The sequence below is a fragment of the Pleurodeles waltl genome, chromosome 6, assembly GCF_031143425.1.
Source record: "Pleurodeles waltl isolate 20211129_DDA chromosome 6, aPleWal1.hap1.20221129, whole genome shotgun sequence".
In the NCBI taxonomy this organism is placed as follows: domain Eukaryota; kingdom Metazoa; phylum Chordata; class Amphibia; order Caudata; family Salamandridae; genus Pleurodeles; species Pleurodeles waltl.
The window spans coordinates 464,755,479-464,775,526 of record NC_090445.1 but is presented as its reverse complement, the minus strand read 5'-3'; the positions used below and the strand labels follow the sequence as shown (position 1 = coordinate 464,775,526).

Below are 20,048 nucleotides of genomic sequence, written 5' to 3'. Positions count from 1 at the left end.
TCCTCTATCTCTACAAGTTTTTGGCCTTATTCTGTTGCAGGCACCTGGCCCACCCACACAAGTGAGGTATCATTTTTATCGGGAGACTTGGGGGAACATAGAAAAGCAAAACAAGTGTTATCGCCCCTTGTCTTTCTCTACATTTTTTCCTTCCAAATATAAGAGAGTGTGTAAAAAATACATCTATTTGAGAAATGCCCTGTAATTCACATGCTAGTATGGTCACCCCGGAATTCAGAGATGTGCAAATAACCACTGCTCCTCAACACCTTATCTTGTGCCCTTTTTGGAAATACAAAGGTTTTCTTGATAGCTATTTTTCACTCTTTATATTTCAGCAAATGAGTTGCTGTATACCCGGTAGAGAATGAAAATGCACTGCAGGGTACAGCTCATTTATTGGCTCTGGGTACCTAGGGTTCTTGATGAACCTACAAGCCCTATATATCCCCGCAACCAGAAGAGTCCAGCAGACGTAACGGTATATTGCTTTCAAAAATCTGACATTGCAGGAAAAAGTTACACAGTAAAACGTAGAGAAAAATTGCAGATTTTGTCACCTCAATTTCAATATTTTATTTTTTCAGTTGTTATTTTCTGTAGGAAACCCTAGTAGGATCTAAACAAATTACCCCTTGCTGAATTCAGAATTTTGTCTACTTTTCAGAAATGTTGCGGTTTCTGGGATCCAGCATTGGTTTCATGCCCATTTCGGTCACTGACTGGAAGGAGGCTGAAAGCACAAAAAAACTTAAAAATGGGGTATGTCCCAGTAAAATGCCAAAATTGTGTTGAAAAATTGGGTTTTCTGATTCAAGTCTGCCTGTTCCTGAAAGCTAGGAAGCTGGTGATTTTAGCACCGCAAACCCTTTGTTGATGCCATTTTCAGGGGAAAAACCACAAGCCTTCTTCTGCAGCCCCTTTTTCCCATTTTTTTGAAAATTTAACAAAATTTTCACTGTATTTTGGCTAATTTCTTGGCCTCCTTCTGGGGAACCCACAAAGTCTGGGTACCTCTAGAATCCCTAGGATGTTGGGAAAAAAAGGACACAAATTTGGCATGGGTAGCTTATGTGAACAAAAAAAAAGTTATGAGGGCCTAAGCGCGAACTGCCCCAAATAGCCAAAAAAAGGCTTGGCACCTGAGGGGGAAAAGGCCTGGCAGCGAAGGGGTTAATATTAAAATGCTAACATTTTAAGTTGAAATTGTGTTGTGTGTATGTACGCTTTGTGTTATAACATCCTCCAGCATTGAAATGTAACTGTGCATTTAGCAACTGAAAAGAATTGCAACTTCATTTTCCACTCTGACCAACGATAAATATGGAAAAATACCAAAACAATCAAAAAATAAATACAGCTAAATACAGGCGGAAATAGCAACAAAAAAACCCAAGAAACCAGGTGAATTATTTTGAAAGGGAAATATATCATTTTAAGATTACAGACCCAGAAACCTGTCAAGCATTATTTACTGGTTTCAGACTTCAGATCCTTGGGATTCAACATTAGGGCTCCAGTGTTTTAATTGGGTTGAAAGCATCATCATCTATGGACTGTATACAATATTTGACATAATTAAATATTAGTTACTTGTGCGACACACTCCAGCGCTACCTTATGGGGTTAAGATTGATTTCAGACTCAAACATCACAAAGTAGAATTCATGGAATACGTCTGCAATGTTAAATTGAGTACATGGTTAACCTTCCAGGGACAAATACCAGCGGTGGACGGAACTCGGCGAGATTTCGTGGAATCCCGTCACTGTGCGGAAAATATGCAGCTCGCTCTGTAATTCGACAGCAGTTGCGCGAGCAGCACTGAAAATAAGCACGAACACCACTATGCATTGCTCACGAGCGTGTGGCCATTCAAGTTGGTTTTGATGCCTCTCGAGAAAACAACTCCAGCTGCAGAAAATCTACTCGAACAGCACCCCCCTGACAACAGCCGCTCGCCAACACCCATGTTAGAAAATCGCGCTAGGTGATGTCAAATCTCACTCACCAGCTTGCGTATTCTTGAGACCCGTGGGAGAAAAATTCTGCCACACAACCATTGACCAGATCTCCACATTAAAGAGTAATGCAGAGTTGCCAAAAATTCTAACAATTACGTCTGTGGAGCAGAATATTTTGCCCACCCATAGCAAATACTGAGATGACGACACAGACTCACCTTGAAAGCGCTCTCCTTGGCAAAGTTAAGGATGAGATCTCGTCGCTCGCGAGTTGTGTTGGTTGCATCAAACACCTGGCACAAAAAAATGCAACAAAAGAAAAGCGTGTCAGTCATAGAGATGCGAGCTGAGGAAGTTTAAATATATAAGTAAATGGTTTCTTACAGCTATTTGACCACCTTCCTCCAGCAGATACGTTTTTGCATCTTCCAGGGCTACCAATGCACACTGTCTATAAAGAAAGAGAGCATTATAAATCACAAGCATCGACGTAACACTGCTTTGGCATTTTGTAAACTTTGGTGGTAGGGAAGAGTACAAAGAATCTGCCATCACAAACTATATGATCTAGTGGTCACTTTTTTCACTGTTTTACCAGGAAGCATGAGTGTATTCCTGAGAGAGCCCCATTCACATTATCAGATTGTGTGATCCTGGGCAAACCATGACATCCTACAGTGCTTCTGATATGGTTATACTCCGTTTTTATTAACAGAATGTCCCAAACAGAAGAGTTAAATGAACAAGCACTGGCAAAGCAAAAAGAGGAGCCCTGAATGTGCGATTACAAACCACACCTAGTGGATTACCTAATTTTTTTTTTCAGTGAGGACCAAAAGCTGCAGGCATTCCCCTGTAGGAGGCAGGATGAGCGGGGAGGACACTGCACAAAAAAGGTAGGATGCCACTCTTAAGCAGTAACAGGAAGCTGCCAGCATGATTTTATTTAACATAAAATTTAAAACAATTGTGGATTCATGCTTTGGATAGAAATTAAGATCTAGTATGAGGCTAGAAACACGTGAACAGCAACATAAAGTGTGTTCATAGTAAGCCACAACGATCAACCACACAATAAGGATGAAGACAACAGACGTGTTACGGGGACGCGTTGCAGGCAGCATCTGAAGCTAGGCAGTGAAGATGGCTCTCGAGAAGCATAGTTTTCATCAGCAGTTTCTTTAAAACACTAGAGGGGAAGAGTCTCTGATGTCACCTGGGTGAGGAAATCAAAACAGGTCTCATCTGCGATATGAGGGTGTCAAGCTACTGGGTTAGCAGCCGCTGCTTGTGTTGGGTTACTTTTGAGCAGACCCATTTGAAGACGACTGGGCAATGTATGCTTATTCATTAGGTCGGCGGATGAAGCGCCTGCTACTGAGGGCTGTATTTGTGAGAGTGATACACAGTTCCCGTTTGCTTCCAATAGATCGTCAGACAGTCTGCAGTCTTGCAGTAACGTTCTGCTTCCTCGTACTTCTGGGAGTTATCGCCCTAACTCTACAGCGGACAGGGTGCTGCATGCTAAAGTTATACGAATACATACTCATGAGCGGTCCCCAAGTCAGGTGTCTCGGAGGACCACGTGACTCACTTACTTTGGGTCATACAAACGATGGGCAGGACCTGGAGGGGCTCCTGCTCGATGCAGCGCACTTTGGCACTGCAGTATGGTTATGTAATAACATCCGTAGTAATCTGTCACCCGCAATCTCGGATGGTAGCCGAAGTGAGAGTTAATGAAAGCGGTCCAAGCTGTCCTAGAACTATAAACTAGGAAGGACAGCAGACGGGTAATATGGATTAATATAAAAAAAAAAAAAACTTGTAAAATCCCAAGAAGTGGTGTCAAAGACACAACTCTGCTATTAAAGAAGAGCAGTGTAACAAGATGAATAGGTCGGCCAGTTAAAAATGTAATCACGTGGATTTCTAACGGTGCCACGTGCTTTGCAGCCTGCTTATTACTATTTCTAGGCCTCTTCTATGGCGTCTATCTTTTTAAATGCTTGTAATAATTTTGAAACCAGTAAAACGAATCAGCTGGGCACGGACCTTCCAATAAGGGGTACTTATATTAGAATGAACTTTATTTTAATTTGTAAAGTGCTACAGCCAGAAATGAGACATACACGCGTTTGTTTGACATACAAGCGAGAAGTCCTGTTTTTTTTTCAACAGTCTGACCTCTGCTGGTAAGTATTCACTTCCCCCATTCTGACTCTGGGTTTTTACTACTCTTAGGGCTCAAGGCAAGCAGTGGATTACATGCTAGTGATGACAGACCATCAAAGAAAACACACAGAAAGCAAGTGCACTCTGCAAGTCGCGTGTCGTGGAGGGCTCAGACTCCGTATTTTCTTAGATGTCTGTCCACTCACATCCTTGGAGGATGTCAGCAACATTTTAATTCGCGTTTTTTTGACTGCGTTTTTTAAATTATTTTTTATTGTTGTTGTGTGGAAAGTGCAGGAACGCGAGGTAAAAGGGTTTCTTCATATTGCTTGACGTAATGAAATGTGCACATTTCTCTGCCAAAGGGTTTTTTGTTCTGTTTTCGTATATGCCCAAACAAAAAAAGTTACATCTAAAGCGAAGAAATATTACAAGGTGATCCACACTAGTATAAAAATGGTCACGATTAATTGTCTTTGACTCCTTGTGTGCTAAAAAAAGGCAAGAAACACGTTAACCTATTTTTGAACCAGGGATTAATTGACGTCCTTACGTGTTATACTTCTGTTTTCAATCTTCGCAGGCCTTCTCAGCTAAATTAAAGAAATTCTTTATGACTACTCATAGCCAATTTTAATCTCACCAATTCCCAGTTCACAATTTGTCCCATTCCCTCTCCTAAGCAAGGTGCAGGGCATTACTCAACTGCTTTCTACGCAGCTTAAAGAAAAGAAAAGCTCTCCAACAAATAGTCCCGTAGTTGGGGGCCGCTGGGCATCCCAACCCCAATCTATTGCAGCGCCTGGCCAGCGAGGAGCACCCCTGATGATGAAGAATGCCACTTCGGTGGGTGTGGGCTTGTGTACCCGGACAGGAAATGCCCTTCTAGTTTGACTGTGCAGTATTTTGAAATTGAGGTACCAGTGGAGTATCCAATTAATAACAGAACAGTACACCACTTTGTTGATTTAGTCATTAAGTGGACGATGTGTTATGGACCGCCAAACACCCCGCCCCCGTAGGCCCAATCTTTCCTTTGTTTTTGAGAATCCTTTCACAGCTCACATTAAGTGAACTACTTTTCCTTTTTCATTCAGCACTTCTTGAAAGTGCATGTGTTGTATAGCACTTCGCTTCACGCCCTTCCCCTCCACTCACCCCCCCCCAAAAAAAAAACCTCTCCCTGTCCTGCCTTCCTCGCCACCCCTCCCAGCCCATTTGTAAAAGCACATTAACAGGGATATAATTGCTGGCGTATGGATGAAGAGCAGACTTCTGGGGTGCTTTTTATTTTATCTCCTGCATTCAACATATTTCATGAAAGCACATGCTTTTGCATACAGAGACATTTATGTTGCTGTGGGAAGATAATCTGCTGCACACACATCCGGAGCGTGGCAGGTTTACTTAGCAAGAAACTTCTCTTCGAGGCCCATAAATGTGTTCCTCAGGCTGCTATGTGGGACCAAATAGCCATATCATGCGGCAAGCAATTCTCTTTGCATTCTGACACTTCCTTATTCTTTCTAAATTATGCCCAGTTACATGAGTGAAAAGTATTTGGAAAAAAAACAGGGCATTTATAAAGCGTGGATTAGAGTGGGGTAAAATGTGGTAGAGTGAAGTGGGGAAGATTGGAGTAGAGTGGGGTGGAGTGGAGCTGGATATATTGTAGTAGAGTCGAAGCTGGAGTGAAGTGAGATAGATTGGGTAAGAGTGTAGTGAGGTAGCCTGGAGTGGAGTAGATAGGGATAGATTGGAGTGAGGTCGATTGGAGTAGGGTAGATTGGGATGGAATGGGGTAGATTGGAGTGGGATGGGTTGGGGTGGAGTGGGTTGGACTAGAATTAAGTGCAGTGGGATAGATTGGATGAAGGGGAGTGGGGTAGATCTGAGTGGAGTATTGTGGTGTAGACTGGAGTGGAGTGAGGTAAACTGGGTGGATTGCAGTGTGGTAGATTGGAATGGGGCAGACTGGAGTGGTGCAGTGTGGTTGAGTCTGGTAGATTTGCACGGAGATGAGCTGGATAGATTGCTGTGGAGTGGGGGGGACTGGAATAAACAGGTAAATTGGACTGGGGTAGACTAGAGTGGAATAGAGTGAATCGGGGTACACTGGAGTGGGGTGGACTGGGGTCGAATGGAGTGGATTTGAGCAAAGTGATGTAGACTGGAACAGGGTATGGTACATTTGAGTGGAATGCAGTAGACTGGTTGCAGTGGGTATGACTGGGGTAGATTGTGCGGAGTGGGTAGAGTGGAGTAGATGGAGTGAAGTAGAATGGAGTAGGGTAGATTGGGTTAGAGTGGGGTAGATTGGAGTGGGGTGGGTACATTGGGGTGCAGTTGAGTAGACTGAAGTGGAGTGGGGGGAGGGAGGAGTGTAGTGTGGGAGGCAGGGAGGGGAGGAGTGGGGGAGACTGGTACACTGGAGTGGAGTGGGGTAAATTGATTTGGAATGGGGTACATTGGAGTGAGGTAGAGTGGAGTGGGGCAAGCACCTCCATTGCTCCTTACCATCCACCCACTCCCCATTGCTTTCCCCAACCGGAACTTGTGATCCCATCCGCATCCCACTCTCCTTTTTATTTACTTATTTATTAAATAGGGCAGAGCCGCAAACTGCCTCTCCACTTCACAAAAAGTGCTACTAAGGTTTACTATATTTTAATTTACAGGTTCATATAAGATCAGTAAATAAAAAAAATAAACTAGCATCATTGTGTAGAAGCACACATGCATTGTGCTGCATGTGCATGCATATATCACATGTGCAAGCCCATGAAATGACGAGGCTTCATCGCAGTTTTTGTTTTTGGCCAATACTGCGCGATATTGACAAACAGCATTAGCAAAGTCAATGGGTCTGAAAAGTAAAACCTATTGGCTTTGCTAATGTTTGTTAATCTACTGCATGCGTTGTATGCAACAGCCACTGTCCCTGAGACTCGGAAGAGTTGGCCTTTGGTGAATTTACATCCACTCCATAAGAACAGCATTTTCACCGAGTTGAATTGGAATGCAGCGTGAACTCTCACCGGGCAGACTTTAAATGTGGGAATGGTTGTGTGAGGTAGGAATGAAGTGTTGTTGGGAAACCGCCAGGTCTTCGGACCTAAAAATGAAGTGGCCGAGGGACTAAAGAGAAATTAGGATGGGAAACGATGTGAAGTCAAAAGCAGTGTAAGACAGGCATAGGGGCACTGAGTCTGAAAAGGCAATGTTGGAGAAGGGCATAAACAAAGGGACAAAAGGCGGAGAGAGGGATATCAGAGATGGGGAGATAAACTACTATTACACTGCAAGGTATATAGACAGACACCAGCAACCTCTAGGGGTACACCCCATGAACATGCAAGCACACCAGCAGTAAAACACACTTAAAGGGGAAGACACTGCTGTGAAATTAGACACAGCAAGAACTTAGCAGTAAGGTCATGGGCAAGAAAACACTAAAAAGCAAGACCGGAAAAACAATGATTTTGCACACAACAGGTACAGGCAGCCATAACGACTGGAAGAATAGACACATCAGTGTATCAAAACTACGGGGTCTGACAGACATTCATGGGACTATCCATAGACTGAGCCTTATGAAAACACATCTAAGGGATAGGCACACAAAGAGGCATCTTGCCAGGATCAACAAAGAACCGCCTCAGGGAGTAAATACACACCAAAGAACCAGACGCTCACTCAAGCACTACCACCCACACCAGGCATATATTAACACCTCGGTTTCTAGGCACACACTCAGACAGACGGATGCTACAGGAAGGATAGTAGAAGGCAAAGTCTCAAAGAGCCAGACCGGCCAGAAACGAGTGGGGGACTAAGTAGCAAGGCGGTGCTCTTACTAGTGGTCAATAGTAGCTAGGAGAGGGTGTTCTGCTGTGGCAGAAAAAGTAGGACACAATATGCAGCGTGATTTTAAAATATGGGCATGAAGAAAGTAACTATCTGCAGAGCAATGAAAACAGTAGAGACATTTAGCAGCCACCTCTCCGATATCCATCCACCTAATGCACACTTTAGCTCAAAAATGAACAGAACCCTATTGAACAGAAGCCTGATCCGACCAGTTTTTAATGCTTATCTTTAACCCAAGAGTCATCGGCGCCTGTGAAGCAGCAGATTAAACTTGCATGCTGCGGGGCTTCTCCTGCATACTTGATGGCTGCATTGCGAACTCCAGCACAGAACACTTACCTCCTCTCCACTGGAGCTGGATTTACCAGTGACACTCCACTCTGCTCTGCTCTTCGCTAATAGGCTGACCGCTAACCAACACAAAGAATATTATTCACAACCCGGCATGCACCTGCATATCACTTGCACCGCCAGACTTTCCCAGTGACAGGGTGTGTCACAGGTGAAAATGCAGTCACTTAAGTACTTAGACACAGGTGACGTGGCCAGCAAATACAAGCAGCACACGAAACAGCCATATTCTCAGCCACAGCTGACCACACTAGTCAAAGAATATTTAAAAGGTTGAAGACTGGCGGAAGCTAGCAGCCGAAGTCGTAACCAAAGGTTTCCAATATGGCCGCCAGTCATGCAGGTTGACAGGCTTTCACACTGGGCAAGTCTGAAGGCTAGGTTTGAAGGGTCTTCAAAGCTGTAGCAGTCAGTAAATGCCGCCTAGGCTCCATGATAGTAACGGTAACAGGTCTAGCAATATGAAGAAGATGAAGAGGGAGACACTGGCACCAGTTCCACACGCTCCTCTTCTCCTGAGAGCCATCAAGGCAGCAGCAGGTTATACTGGGTTTGGCGAAATGCGCGGGTATCGTAACTATGACTGCATGCCCTACCCGCGCCTTTATTTTGAGCTTAATTTGACTCAGCAGCTCCGTGCGGCTGCCACTGACATTGCCATGACCTTCCAAGGTGCACTTTACAAGATATACATCATGTTCATTAACATCAATTTGTCCATGTGCTAAGGAATAAAGAAGTACTACTTTTTACATGTTTTTGCCCAAAGTACGTTTTAATGCAACCATCCATGGTACACTGTGGGACTGAACTACAACGGGGCAACGGCCCATGGAGCCAAAGCCTTAACAGGTCAACAGCTGAAGAGGGTTTACAGGAAGAACTTTACTCTATGTATAAAGAAGAGGGCGAGCGGAAGGCATAGGAGAGAGAAAGTGTGAGTGTAGTAATGACTTGAGACGTTGCCAATAAACTAATGCTGCCTGTAGTCAGGCCTAAAAAAACGGGAAATCATTTTCATTAAACGAATCTTTAGTCCCACATAACAAAATACAACACTGGGGTTCAATTGTTCCTAGATAATATCGATATTTATAGCTGATCAAAACAAGGCACAAAGACTAAAAGTTGGTCGAACCAAGATCACAAAATCTGGCTAAGTGGTACAACTTTAATAATAACATTAAACATAGCTCCTTCACACAAGCAAACATCTTATTTGTTTTTAATTCAAATGGCAACATGCGTTGGAAGAGGATTGTCCTTGCATGCAACGCCACGACACGACGGACTTACTTTCGAATTCTCATGGCTTCCTCATTGTCGTGGCGGAAGAAATCATAGGACTTGTACGACCTAACTGCTTCCCGGCGATACATTCCTAAATTGAATACTGAGTGGGAAAAATGTGGGTAAAGGTTAAGCTTGGGATCTTTTTTAGGGGGTAGAGAAAGTATGAGACAGTTTGGGGCATGCAGTTGAAATGGCAAAAAGACAGTAACCGGCAGGAAGGAAAGGAGACAATATGACAGAAACACAGGAAAGAAGGAGAGAGTGAGAAATGGGAATAAAAAAGATGAATAGGAAAGAAGGGTAGAATAGAAAGAAGGGAGAGGAAAGGACAGAAAGCGGGAGAGAATGCGACGGCACAGTAGCAATGGAGAACGGAGAAAGAAGGCGGTAGAAAGAATCAGATAAAACAGACAGTAACAGCGGAGCAAGGGAAGAGATTAAGTGCAATATCTGTGACCCGATACCTTTAAAAAACCTGGTCTCAGCTTTAGACGCTAGGAGCAAAACACGTGTTTCATCTATTGCAGCGCATCACTGTTATTCATTCAGGGCGTGGCTGCACGGTCCCGAGCATAGAGTGGTCAACCCAATGGTTCATCCACGATACACTGCTAATTACGTGAATGCTGCAGTTCATTACAGGGGTAACATCTTCGGTGCAAAACCTACCTTTTGTAGGCACGCCAATCCAATTGAGGTAGCGGGTTAGCTTTTTAGACATGTACGTCTTCCCCCTTGCTGGCAGGCCAATCATTACAATCAGAGTGGGGGAGTTGGTCATGTATGACGCCCAAGCTGAGGAAAAAACAATAAATCGGAAGGAAGAATTATAGGTATTTGCACTATTCCGTGGGCAGACATACTCCTAGAGAATATTAAACAGCTTTATTTACAGAGATTAAATGGCAATCTTAGATTAGCAGCTTTATATTCAAAGCGATAATATTACAGTACGTATGCTTGAGTTTCAGCCGGTGGGTACAGCATAAGGGTGCAAGGAAAACTATTTCGATTTCCAGTCTTATATTCACAAAAGCCTAGAGACAACAATATAGTAATGAGTAGTGATATAAATTAAGAAAGAATGCAAACGTCGCACAAGAAGTTGCCTGATACCTAAGGGTATGTTGTGCAAGAAAGTCGAATGAAGCAAGGTGGGCAAGGGGTGGGCGGGAGCAAGGTGGTGGGCGGGAGCAAGGTGGCAAGGGGGTGGGCTGGTGGGTGGAAGCAATGTGGGCAAGGGGGTGGAGGAAAGCAACAAAGTCAGCAGGGATTCTATCCCTGAAGAAGAAGAAAAGAATGAAGAAGAAGCAAAGCATGAAAGAGCAATGTGGAGGGGGCATGGAAAAGGACACAGACGAGAAAACGCATCATAAAGGATTTTGAGTGGAAGAGACACACATTAGGAAAACAGCTGGAACACACCTACACTCTTGCAGAGGAATTAAGACAAAAGAAAAAAGTAGGTCCCTAAAAGTGAGCAGTGAAAGGACACAAGTAAATGGGAAATTTGACAGGGCAGGACCACCACAAGGTGGACAAGGAAAGCCCATTGAAGAAGCAAGCACATTATAGCAACAGGAAGGTCAGCCAGTGGTAAACAGCAGGCAAGCTCAAAGCCCCTGCATGTTCTCCATACAGAGCAATGTTAGGACTAGCAGGCTCGACCAAAAATGGCTACTGAAGAGGGCTCTTATGGGCTTTGGTCAAAATGTAAAGTTTTTTAAGGGTCTTCTGTCATCTTTAGATTAAATCCACATTACTCTACAAAAACATGCCTTTCCGGGCTTCACTAATGGATCAATGCACAGATTATGCCACTTGATGGAACAATTGTACAACCAAAAGGCACTACACCGATCTGCCCAGATCGTACTTACAAGACAGGTCCTTTGACATATGTTTTAAGTCCTAGTCCACAAAAATGAACGACAGTGCCCATCACCATCAACCACTAGCATTGGTGGCACCATCCACTGATGAGCATTACTGGATTGTAACTGCATCATTAGCATTTCACCACCAAGCAAAACACTGCAATGCAACCCTTCCAGGTCCTTGGCTTCTTCCTGTCCTGCTGCATAGTGCCCTTGGAATGCTGCCCATGTCTCACATATGACCTGAACAATGCTGGTGAAAAGTCTTCCTCATGTCACCTTCCAGTGAAAACCATAGCCACTCGCTCCTGAGTGCTAAACCCTCAGCAGGGCAACAAGCAGAAAAGCAATCCAGTGAGTCCTTTAGGCCACCCAGCTAGTAGCCATCAAAGCCTAAGTCCCTACCTGAGCTGCTGCCAGAGAGTTTCCTTGGAATGTGCAGACTCTTTGGAAGAGAGAAGGTTGCATTACTGCTGCCATGCTGTACGTATTCTGCGAAAGAAGCTTGTACTATGGTGTCGGCTTTATCAACACCTGTTCTGTCAGCAAGGAAAGCTTCCCTTTCTGCTGATTTGCTCTATCTTTCCTTTGAGGAAGGTCTTGCACTGCTGTTAATAGTACGTAGCCTCCTCATCAAGTGATTATCAACCTCTTGATGCCCCTTCTCTCACATGGACCTTCATTTGATTTCCCTCTCTGATTCACTCTCCTGCATTTTCACTGTTCCCCTTTCTTTCCCCACACAAACCTTTGCCAATCCCTCACGACCATGCACTGCTCTCACAGACTGTTAGAAACAGGGTTTCTGGTTGGCTAGGTTATGCCAACCAGGCAGAACTCACCACCCTAGTCAGGGAAAAAAAGATACACACCAAAGATAATCTGTGCTCACCCTCTAGTAGCTCATCACAGAGCAGTCAGGCTTATCCCTAGAGACAATGTGTAAAGCATTTGCATAACACGCTCACACCAGTGACACAATAAGTACACCACAAAAGAGACTCAACACAGGATATACAAATATGTTTCTATATTGTATATATCATCAGACCAAATAACGGAAATCATAAATACTGTGCATATTATGCCAACTCTGAAGTGGTGTTAGTTTTCCTGGACACTAGGAGCAACTAACGACATACATCCTAAATATTGTAGGCATAAAAGAAAAAAAAGAAATGCAGCAGAACATGAAATGAAAACACAAGGGTCAGCTCTATGTCAGATGCAGGACAATCACATCCACTACATGGCAGTATGAAATATGCCACTAGAGATATCACAGTGATATCACCTACACCACACCCTTCGGTATTGTCAGAGTATCACATACCCATTGTAGTACATAGCAGTTGTTTGATTTACAGCTTCCCCATGTAAGGCAGCTCATAGCGTTAATGCAGCGCTAGTGGCCTGCGTCTAGGTTCCACCACGTATGGCCGCCGAAGAACACATGCACCCAAGTTATGTTTCAATATGGTGGCGGCGCATGCACACTGTTGATACAATGGGGAGACCTCGCTGGGTCCCCCGCATCAGGAATGCACCAAAACAATTTTAACTGCTCTGCGCCTTAGCAAAGAGAAGGGGACGTGGTTTCCAGGTTGTCACAGGGCCGCCCACAAAAGAGTGCTAGGCTTGAGCAACTGTACCCGTCTCTGGCCTGGGCCATGCAGGTTGTCCACCGGGCATTGAGGCTTCCATCTATGATCAGAGGCTGAGATGGACTCCTCCCTTCCAGGGTTTTCCTTTGCGTCAGGCGTCCAGCAGGTTTAAGGGGAGGGGGCTGCGCTGAGGGGCTCCTCTACGTGTGATGCAGCACCCAACAAGCCAGTTCGGCTGATGAAGCCCCTTGGAGGGGATTCTCGCAGTGCAGCTGGTGATGGGCAGTTTGATCGCCACGTGCTGAAGAGCAACAGTACAACGCTATATTGTATCTGCACTCCTCGTCTGCATGGAACAATGCCCTCACCAAGCACAACTCTGTTCCAGGGGAAAATTGCTCTACATGCTCTCCTTGTTACGGGTAGTAAAGCACTCGCCACGCAGTCCTTGGCAAATGCCCCAAGGCCAGTACAGCCAAAGAAGAAGCACTCAGCAGGTACTACTTCTGGTGAGAGGGTACATGAAAGTGCAGCACTCACCACACACTGGATAGGAGTAGCCATGGGTAAGACACCATGCTCCCAAGACTCTGGGCACCTGGGAGAACACGTGGGGTGGGGGTGGCGAACAGCAGTGGGCAGGCAGGCCAGTGCAGCAAAGTCAGAAATTCCACTTCAACTGGTGATACCTCCTGGCAGTCCCACAGTGCCTTGGCAGAACAGAGTCAGGGAGCAGCTGGCAGCAGGGCAACAAGCAGAAATGCAATCCAGTGAGTCCTTTAGTCCACTTAGCTAGTAGCAGGCACTAGGGCAACAGCAGAAGAGCAGTCCAGATGAGCCCTTTGTGCACAGCAGCAGTGCTTCTGACAGATGTAGAGCCCCTGTACTCATACTAATAAATGTATGTGATCTAAGGGGTGACTTCAAAGGAACCCTTTCAAGTGTAACACAAACCCTTTCAACCCAGCCCTGGCTCCAGACTTCAACAAGGGGTAAACCATCCCTTTGTGTGAGGGCAGGACATAACCTATTGTTATTGACATGTAAGGTGTGAACGACCTCTGCCTCTCTCAGTCCAGAAAGACTATCAGTATGCAGATTGATGCAGGTGCCTCTCCGTCACACCAAGCCCCCACTGTGTTGTGGCTGTCTGGAAAGTATGCACAAAGTGTAGTTGTCCCTCTGCCCTAGACGTGGATTGGAGTCAGGCTGCAAAACACTACAGTTATAAGAACAGAGAAATGTCCACTTTCTAAAAGTGGCATTTCTAAAACAGCAATGCAAAATCCAACTACACCAGCAAGCAGGATCTCTCACTACCATCCCCAACATACCAAACATGCCAACACTACTCCTTTCAGATCAGAAATTATCACTTAAAAATAGATGGGGGACTTCCCAATGTTAACCTATGAGAGGAGCAGCCCTCACAGTAGTGAAAAAGAAATAGACTGTTGTTACTACTAGGACATGTTTAACAAAAGGTACATGTCCTACATTTTACATACACAGCACCCTGCCCACATGCTCACCTATGTCCTACCTTATGGATGACTTAGGTGTAGTAAAAGGGGAGTGTAGTCCGTGGCAATTAGTTTGAAATGCCAAGTCAAGGTAACAGTAAACTGCGCACGCAGGTCCTGCACTGGCAGGCCTGAGATAGGTTTCAAAGGCTACTTCTGTGGGTGGCACAATCTGCGCTGTACGCCGACTAGTAGCATTTAATTTACAGGCCCTGGGTATATGGTATACCACTTAACAAGGTACATACAGGTAAATTAAATATGCCAAACAGGTGTAAGCCAATTATACCAAGTTTTAGGGTAGAGAGCACATGCATTTCAGCACTGATTAGCAGTGGTAGAGTGCCCAGAGTCTTAAAGCCAAAGAAAAGAGGGTCACAAAAGCAGCAGGAGGAAGGCAAAAAGTTTTGGGATAACCCTGCAGAAAGGGCTATTTGCGAACGCAGACCCTAAGTTCCTTCCCACCTCCTTTAGACCCTGAGCTACTCCTCAAACTCTTTAGTCCCTACACTGCTTCTCAGACCCTTGAACATGTGCTGCCTCCCACTCAATTTGGAGGCTGCACTGCTCCCTTTGGACTTTGAGCTGCTCACCAACCTGTGCTTCATTCATATAACTGACCAATCCATCCCCTTCTTGGGCCATAGGATGCTCCCTCCAGGACTCATCTTTGCTCTAGCACCATGCATCAGATGCCCCAAATCAATATTGCTTTAGTAGAGTAAAACAGCATTTACCAATATCACTAACATCAAACATGGGTACAGCATGGACATCAGCAGTGCACACCTCATTATATGTGGGAAATAAGCATTACCTACTTAGATCCCGGGTTACCTCTATCTACTGAAACTTGAAAACATCTCTTCAATATACAAAAGACAAAAACAGTATTTTTTTAAATAGTAAAGAGTACACACAACATAATAAGAAAAACATTTTAGAGTAACTTGTAGCAGGGGACTGTTTCAGACAAATAGTTTCAAAAAATAAAACCATCATCAAAAACGTGTATTTAGGGCATTCGTAATTGCAACCATGAAATAGCAGGATTCCAGATTTAAAGCAAATAGTTGTATTTATGATTTTACTGTAGAACAACAAATCCAATGACTACAAAGACCTTAAAAAAAAAAAAAAGAAGACGAAGAAGAAGAAACAACCACCAGACCCTATGTTAATTATTGGTAAGCCAGAGCCTCACAATGCAAATTCTAGCTGTGACTAGTGCAGCAAGAATAATTCCTTAAAGTTTTCTAGACATATGTGGGTATGCTCCAGCAATATTACCTTCGTCGATATCTAAAGTGGAAAATTAATTAATCTACTTAATTCCGAAATACCAATTTCAAGAAGTCTCTACTTTTCAGGTACTAAATAAACATATGAATTGTATTTGTTCCTGGATCCTAAATGTAAAGCAATGAGAGACTTTGAGCCCTAACCATAACGTTTTTTAAGGAGTGTAGTATATGTTCTATAACATGGTGAAATGTTGTGCTTCGAGTTATGATGCATTAAATATCCTGTGACCTAATACAAAGCTTTTAATGGTTTCATCCCTCCTTCTATGCTTGCCAACTCTATCCAATAATTTTTTTGCTAAAAGAACATACTGTCTGGTGTTTTTGCTATAAAATTCGGTATGCTCTGCCAATATGCTTTTTTATCAGTTCTGTTTAACCAAGAATTCAATGTAAGGAAGAGATTCAAGTTATATATTGAGCCTTAAAGCAATTGCAAAAACCCTAGCATTTGGAGATATTTGAAGAATCCTCTAAATAGAGTAGAGTAGTCAACAACAACTGAACTCAAAGATGAAAAAGTGAACTCTTAAATAACTGACCAACATATTGGAGTGTAGAGCAAGATCATATGTAAACAAATGCATCATTGGAAAAGCTAGGCACCAAATTATTATTCTGAAAAGTATATTTGTTGTTCTGGGTTACATCAAGAAACTGTGTTATTGTGGACCATATGATCCCTAATGGGAACCTATTCCATTTTTTCAAAAAGGATGTAGTAGTGGGCAATAAGGGTTCATAATGGAGTTCATATTTTTAATCTATTTGAAATGACAAAGTCACCTCTAAGTAAGTAGCCTTCTTCACATAATGGGGGGAGGTGGGGGCTGGGCTGAGAGGTTTCCACTATATAATATCTGAGTCTTATTTTGGTTCACGAAGTATCCTCAACGTCCTCCAAACCCATCTCAATTGTACCAAATGCCAACAAGGGCTGTGACTGGATTATCTGTAAAACTTGCAGTATCGTCAGCATAGGCAGCTAGAATGATGTCTGTTCTAATACTTCTCAGAGCTGAAATATATGCAACCATTAGAGGATAGTTCAAATATGGTTTGAGGTACAAATCATTCCCCTTTGAATGCAAAATCCAACACATATAGTTCCCATAGATCTGACCAAAACATTAGTCCTTCATAAAGAAGCATAATTCTGTGAATGAAGAAGGGACTAAACCCAAAATGACAAACCTCCCACCCCCCCACACCCAAAAAAAAAAAAAAAAAAAGACTTTCCATACAATAAGGCCAGGTGACCATCAAAGGCTTTCTCGGCACTAAGCAGAATCATTTCAGATGGATTACCTGTAACAATAGCAACATTTAGAATTGATGTAGTCAAATTCATGTGATCAGTCATATTTCGTGAGCAATCAAAACCATGCTGCATGGGGCTACTCACTCTTCAATCCAAGGTGTAATTCGGTTTACCATTATTTTCATAAAAACCTTAAAATTACAGTTTATGAAAAGGGATTGTCCTGTATGAGATACATTCTTTGGGATCCCGACCTTTTTCAGAAACACAATATTAGATTATTTCCAAGAAAGGAGGGGTGAAGTCCCTGCATCCAAAGAAACATTGTTAGCGGAGGGGTACTAGGATCTGAGAGAACCTACTACAGAAACCCAATGGAACTGAATTGACCCGAAAGCCTAACCATTAGATAAACTGAGATTTCCGGTTACCACTTTCTGTACGGTTAAAGGACTGTCCAGCAAATTCTGCTGTGTCTGTTAATTTTAAGAGGTTACAAGGAATACAATAAAACTGGGTTTGGGCGCTATTATGTGTTCTATCTTAATGGCACCATTTTATATATTACTCCCTAAAAGCAGGAGCAATATCACTTGGTCTGCAGAATTCTTGACCCTGGGAGTCTAGAATGGTTTCAAATGTATTCTCAATAGACTGTCCCTTGACCCTAAGGGCCAACATTTTCCCCACTTTCTCACCGTTTCCAATGCATTCAATACAATTTTCTAACAAATCGCATGTTATTTTCCCCATATATTTTTCTTTATCAAATCGCACATCAACTTATCCCATATATTTTTCTGCATAAATATTTCAGTTGTAATAAGTTTAGGGTACATTTTTTTGCTGGACCATAGCGGATAGGCTGTTTTCAATCATTAAAGCCTGTTCTACTTATAGATATAAAAGTGTAGCTCCAAAATAGTCTACCTCAAATTTAGCCTGTCTCTAGAGATGGTAAATCATAAAATAGCTCCCCATATGACGGCTGTTACGCAGTCCCCCACCATACTAACGCTTTTGGAGTTAAAGTTAGCTTACAGGAAACCCATAATTATTTTTAAGCTATAGATATGATAATTTAATTTAAAAAGGAGTTTTCTATCAAAGATTTATTTTCGTAATGTGCATGGTACTTGAAGAGATTTTCCAGAGGGTATCAATATTAATACATTATGATCGCATATGATTTGAGGAAACATGCAAACAGTTGAAAGTAAGGTACGATTTTGTGTTAGTAAAAAAACATCTATTCAAGGGTAGTTGTTATGTGGAGAAGACTAAATTTAAACCCAAGTCTGTGCTGATAATGATGTGGCCACACATCAAAAAGACTATAATAGGTCAAGATGTGTTGCACTGGTGCACAAGAAGATTGCATGCACTCAGAGTTTCCTACATTTCTAGAATCTTTATTAGGGTTGAATTGGTAGGTTAAGAACCCGCAGAGAATAAACCCAGATTCCCACAAGGAATGCTCCAACAAATGTTTCTGAAATACTGAAGGACCATCAATATTTAGGGCATAAATATCATAACTTGTGATGCCACATAGTTACCACTCAAGTCCGGCAACTAGCCATCATCCTCGATAATCATTTTTTACCTTGCAGAACCGCCTATTGCTATTGACCAATAAAGCAACACCTAGCCGGGATTTCTTGAGAAGATACACCAATAATATTGAAGCCAATTTAGGCCACTGCCCCTAAAACTATTTTGTTTTTTCTTGTAAGAAAACAGTTTCAAAGGCTCAGCTAAAAATGTATACCTTTTGTTAACAAATTTTAGTCTATTTACGTTACAGACAAGTCTTTTTCAACTATTATTTACGTTATTCCTTCCCTGTTGCCGGACCATTTTCTAGTAGATTAAAAAAAAAAAAAAAAAAAATCAAGTCTTGCTGCTATCAAAGTTATTTATCATCTTTGCATATTACAATCTAGCTACCTTCACCAGCCCTGACATCTTCACATCCCACCTAAAACGTCCCCCAGAGGGAGACCCTTCACTCTCCCTTACTCAAACCAACCAGAACCCCTACAGAAGGCAGCCAGAGCTCCAGATGTGAACGTCATGTGATATAAGTGATTGAGTAGATTTCCCCCTGCAGGCACAAATAATCATCATCATCTGAGCTCATTGTAGGTCATTCGATTTCCCCTCCCCCCCAGCCGATCTTCCAGTGCTAAACCAACAATGTGATCATTCATATTTTTAATTCACATTGGAAGTGAATCATTTGGATAATTTCTCAAACCATCTTTGTGCTTTGGTTTCCAAGGTACAGAACTGTGTACATGAATTCAAAGTGATTTTCAGTTTAGCCAGCTCTGGAAAACCTGTGCTACTACTGCTTGAAGAGTAAGTATAATTTTTCATATTTTTTTATGGTGTCCTAAGATGGTGTGGCAGAAGTCCGAACAAACAAAAATAGGAAAACTGACTATGTCAGGACTGGAGGTGAGGATTACGCTTCACTTTCAATCCTTTATTCTTCAGCAGTATTCAAAGAAACAACTACCTTTCCCATAATGCCAAGGGTAAAAAGCTATAGAAAACAACCAATCAACAGGTTAAATAACAGTCCAGATAAGCAGCCATTTTCCAGTGCACTTCCTCTTTCTTTCCTGCTCCAGAGAAAGATAAGTGCTCATGTTGATTCTAATTTTGCTGCCTTTCTAGTTTATTCTGCCTTTTATATCGCTGTCTGCTTGTGTAATTGGTGTGATTGTTGCTCGGCCACGTGAGCACATTCACTGCTCCAATTGCATCGTTAGAGTCGGGGGGGGGGGGTCAGAGAGTGCGGTGTTTCTGGTCGGCCCG

General features: G+C 43.0%; 1 protein-coding gene across 2 annotated transcripts in view; it reads right to left on the bottom strand.

Moving 5' to 3' along the window:
- PFKFB2 (6-phosphofructo-2-kinase/fructose-2,6-biphosphatase 2) overlaps window positions 1–20,048 on the bottom strand; it is a 241,642-nt gene that overhangs the window by 172,421 nt on the left and 49,173 nt on the right. For both annotated transcript variants that reach the window (XM_069238608.1, XM_069238609.1), the window contains exons 3-6: window positions 10,323–10,448; window positions 9,657–9,753; window positions 2,349–2,415; window positions 2,183–2,257 (exon numbers count right to left, since the gene is read on the bottom strand). In XM_069238608.1, the coding sequence (XP_069094709.1) occupies window positions 2,183–2,257; window positions 2,349–2,415; window positions 9,657–9,753; window positions 10,323–10,448 (365 nt within the window). The remainder of the gene's footprint in view (window positions 1–2,182; window positions 2,258–2,348; window positions 2,416–9,656; window positions 9,754–10,322; window positions 10,449–20,048) is intronic.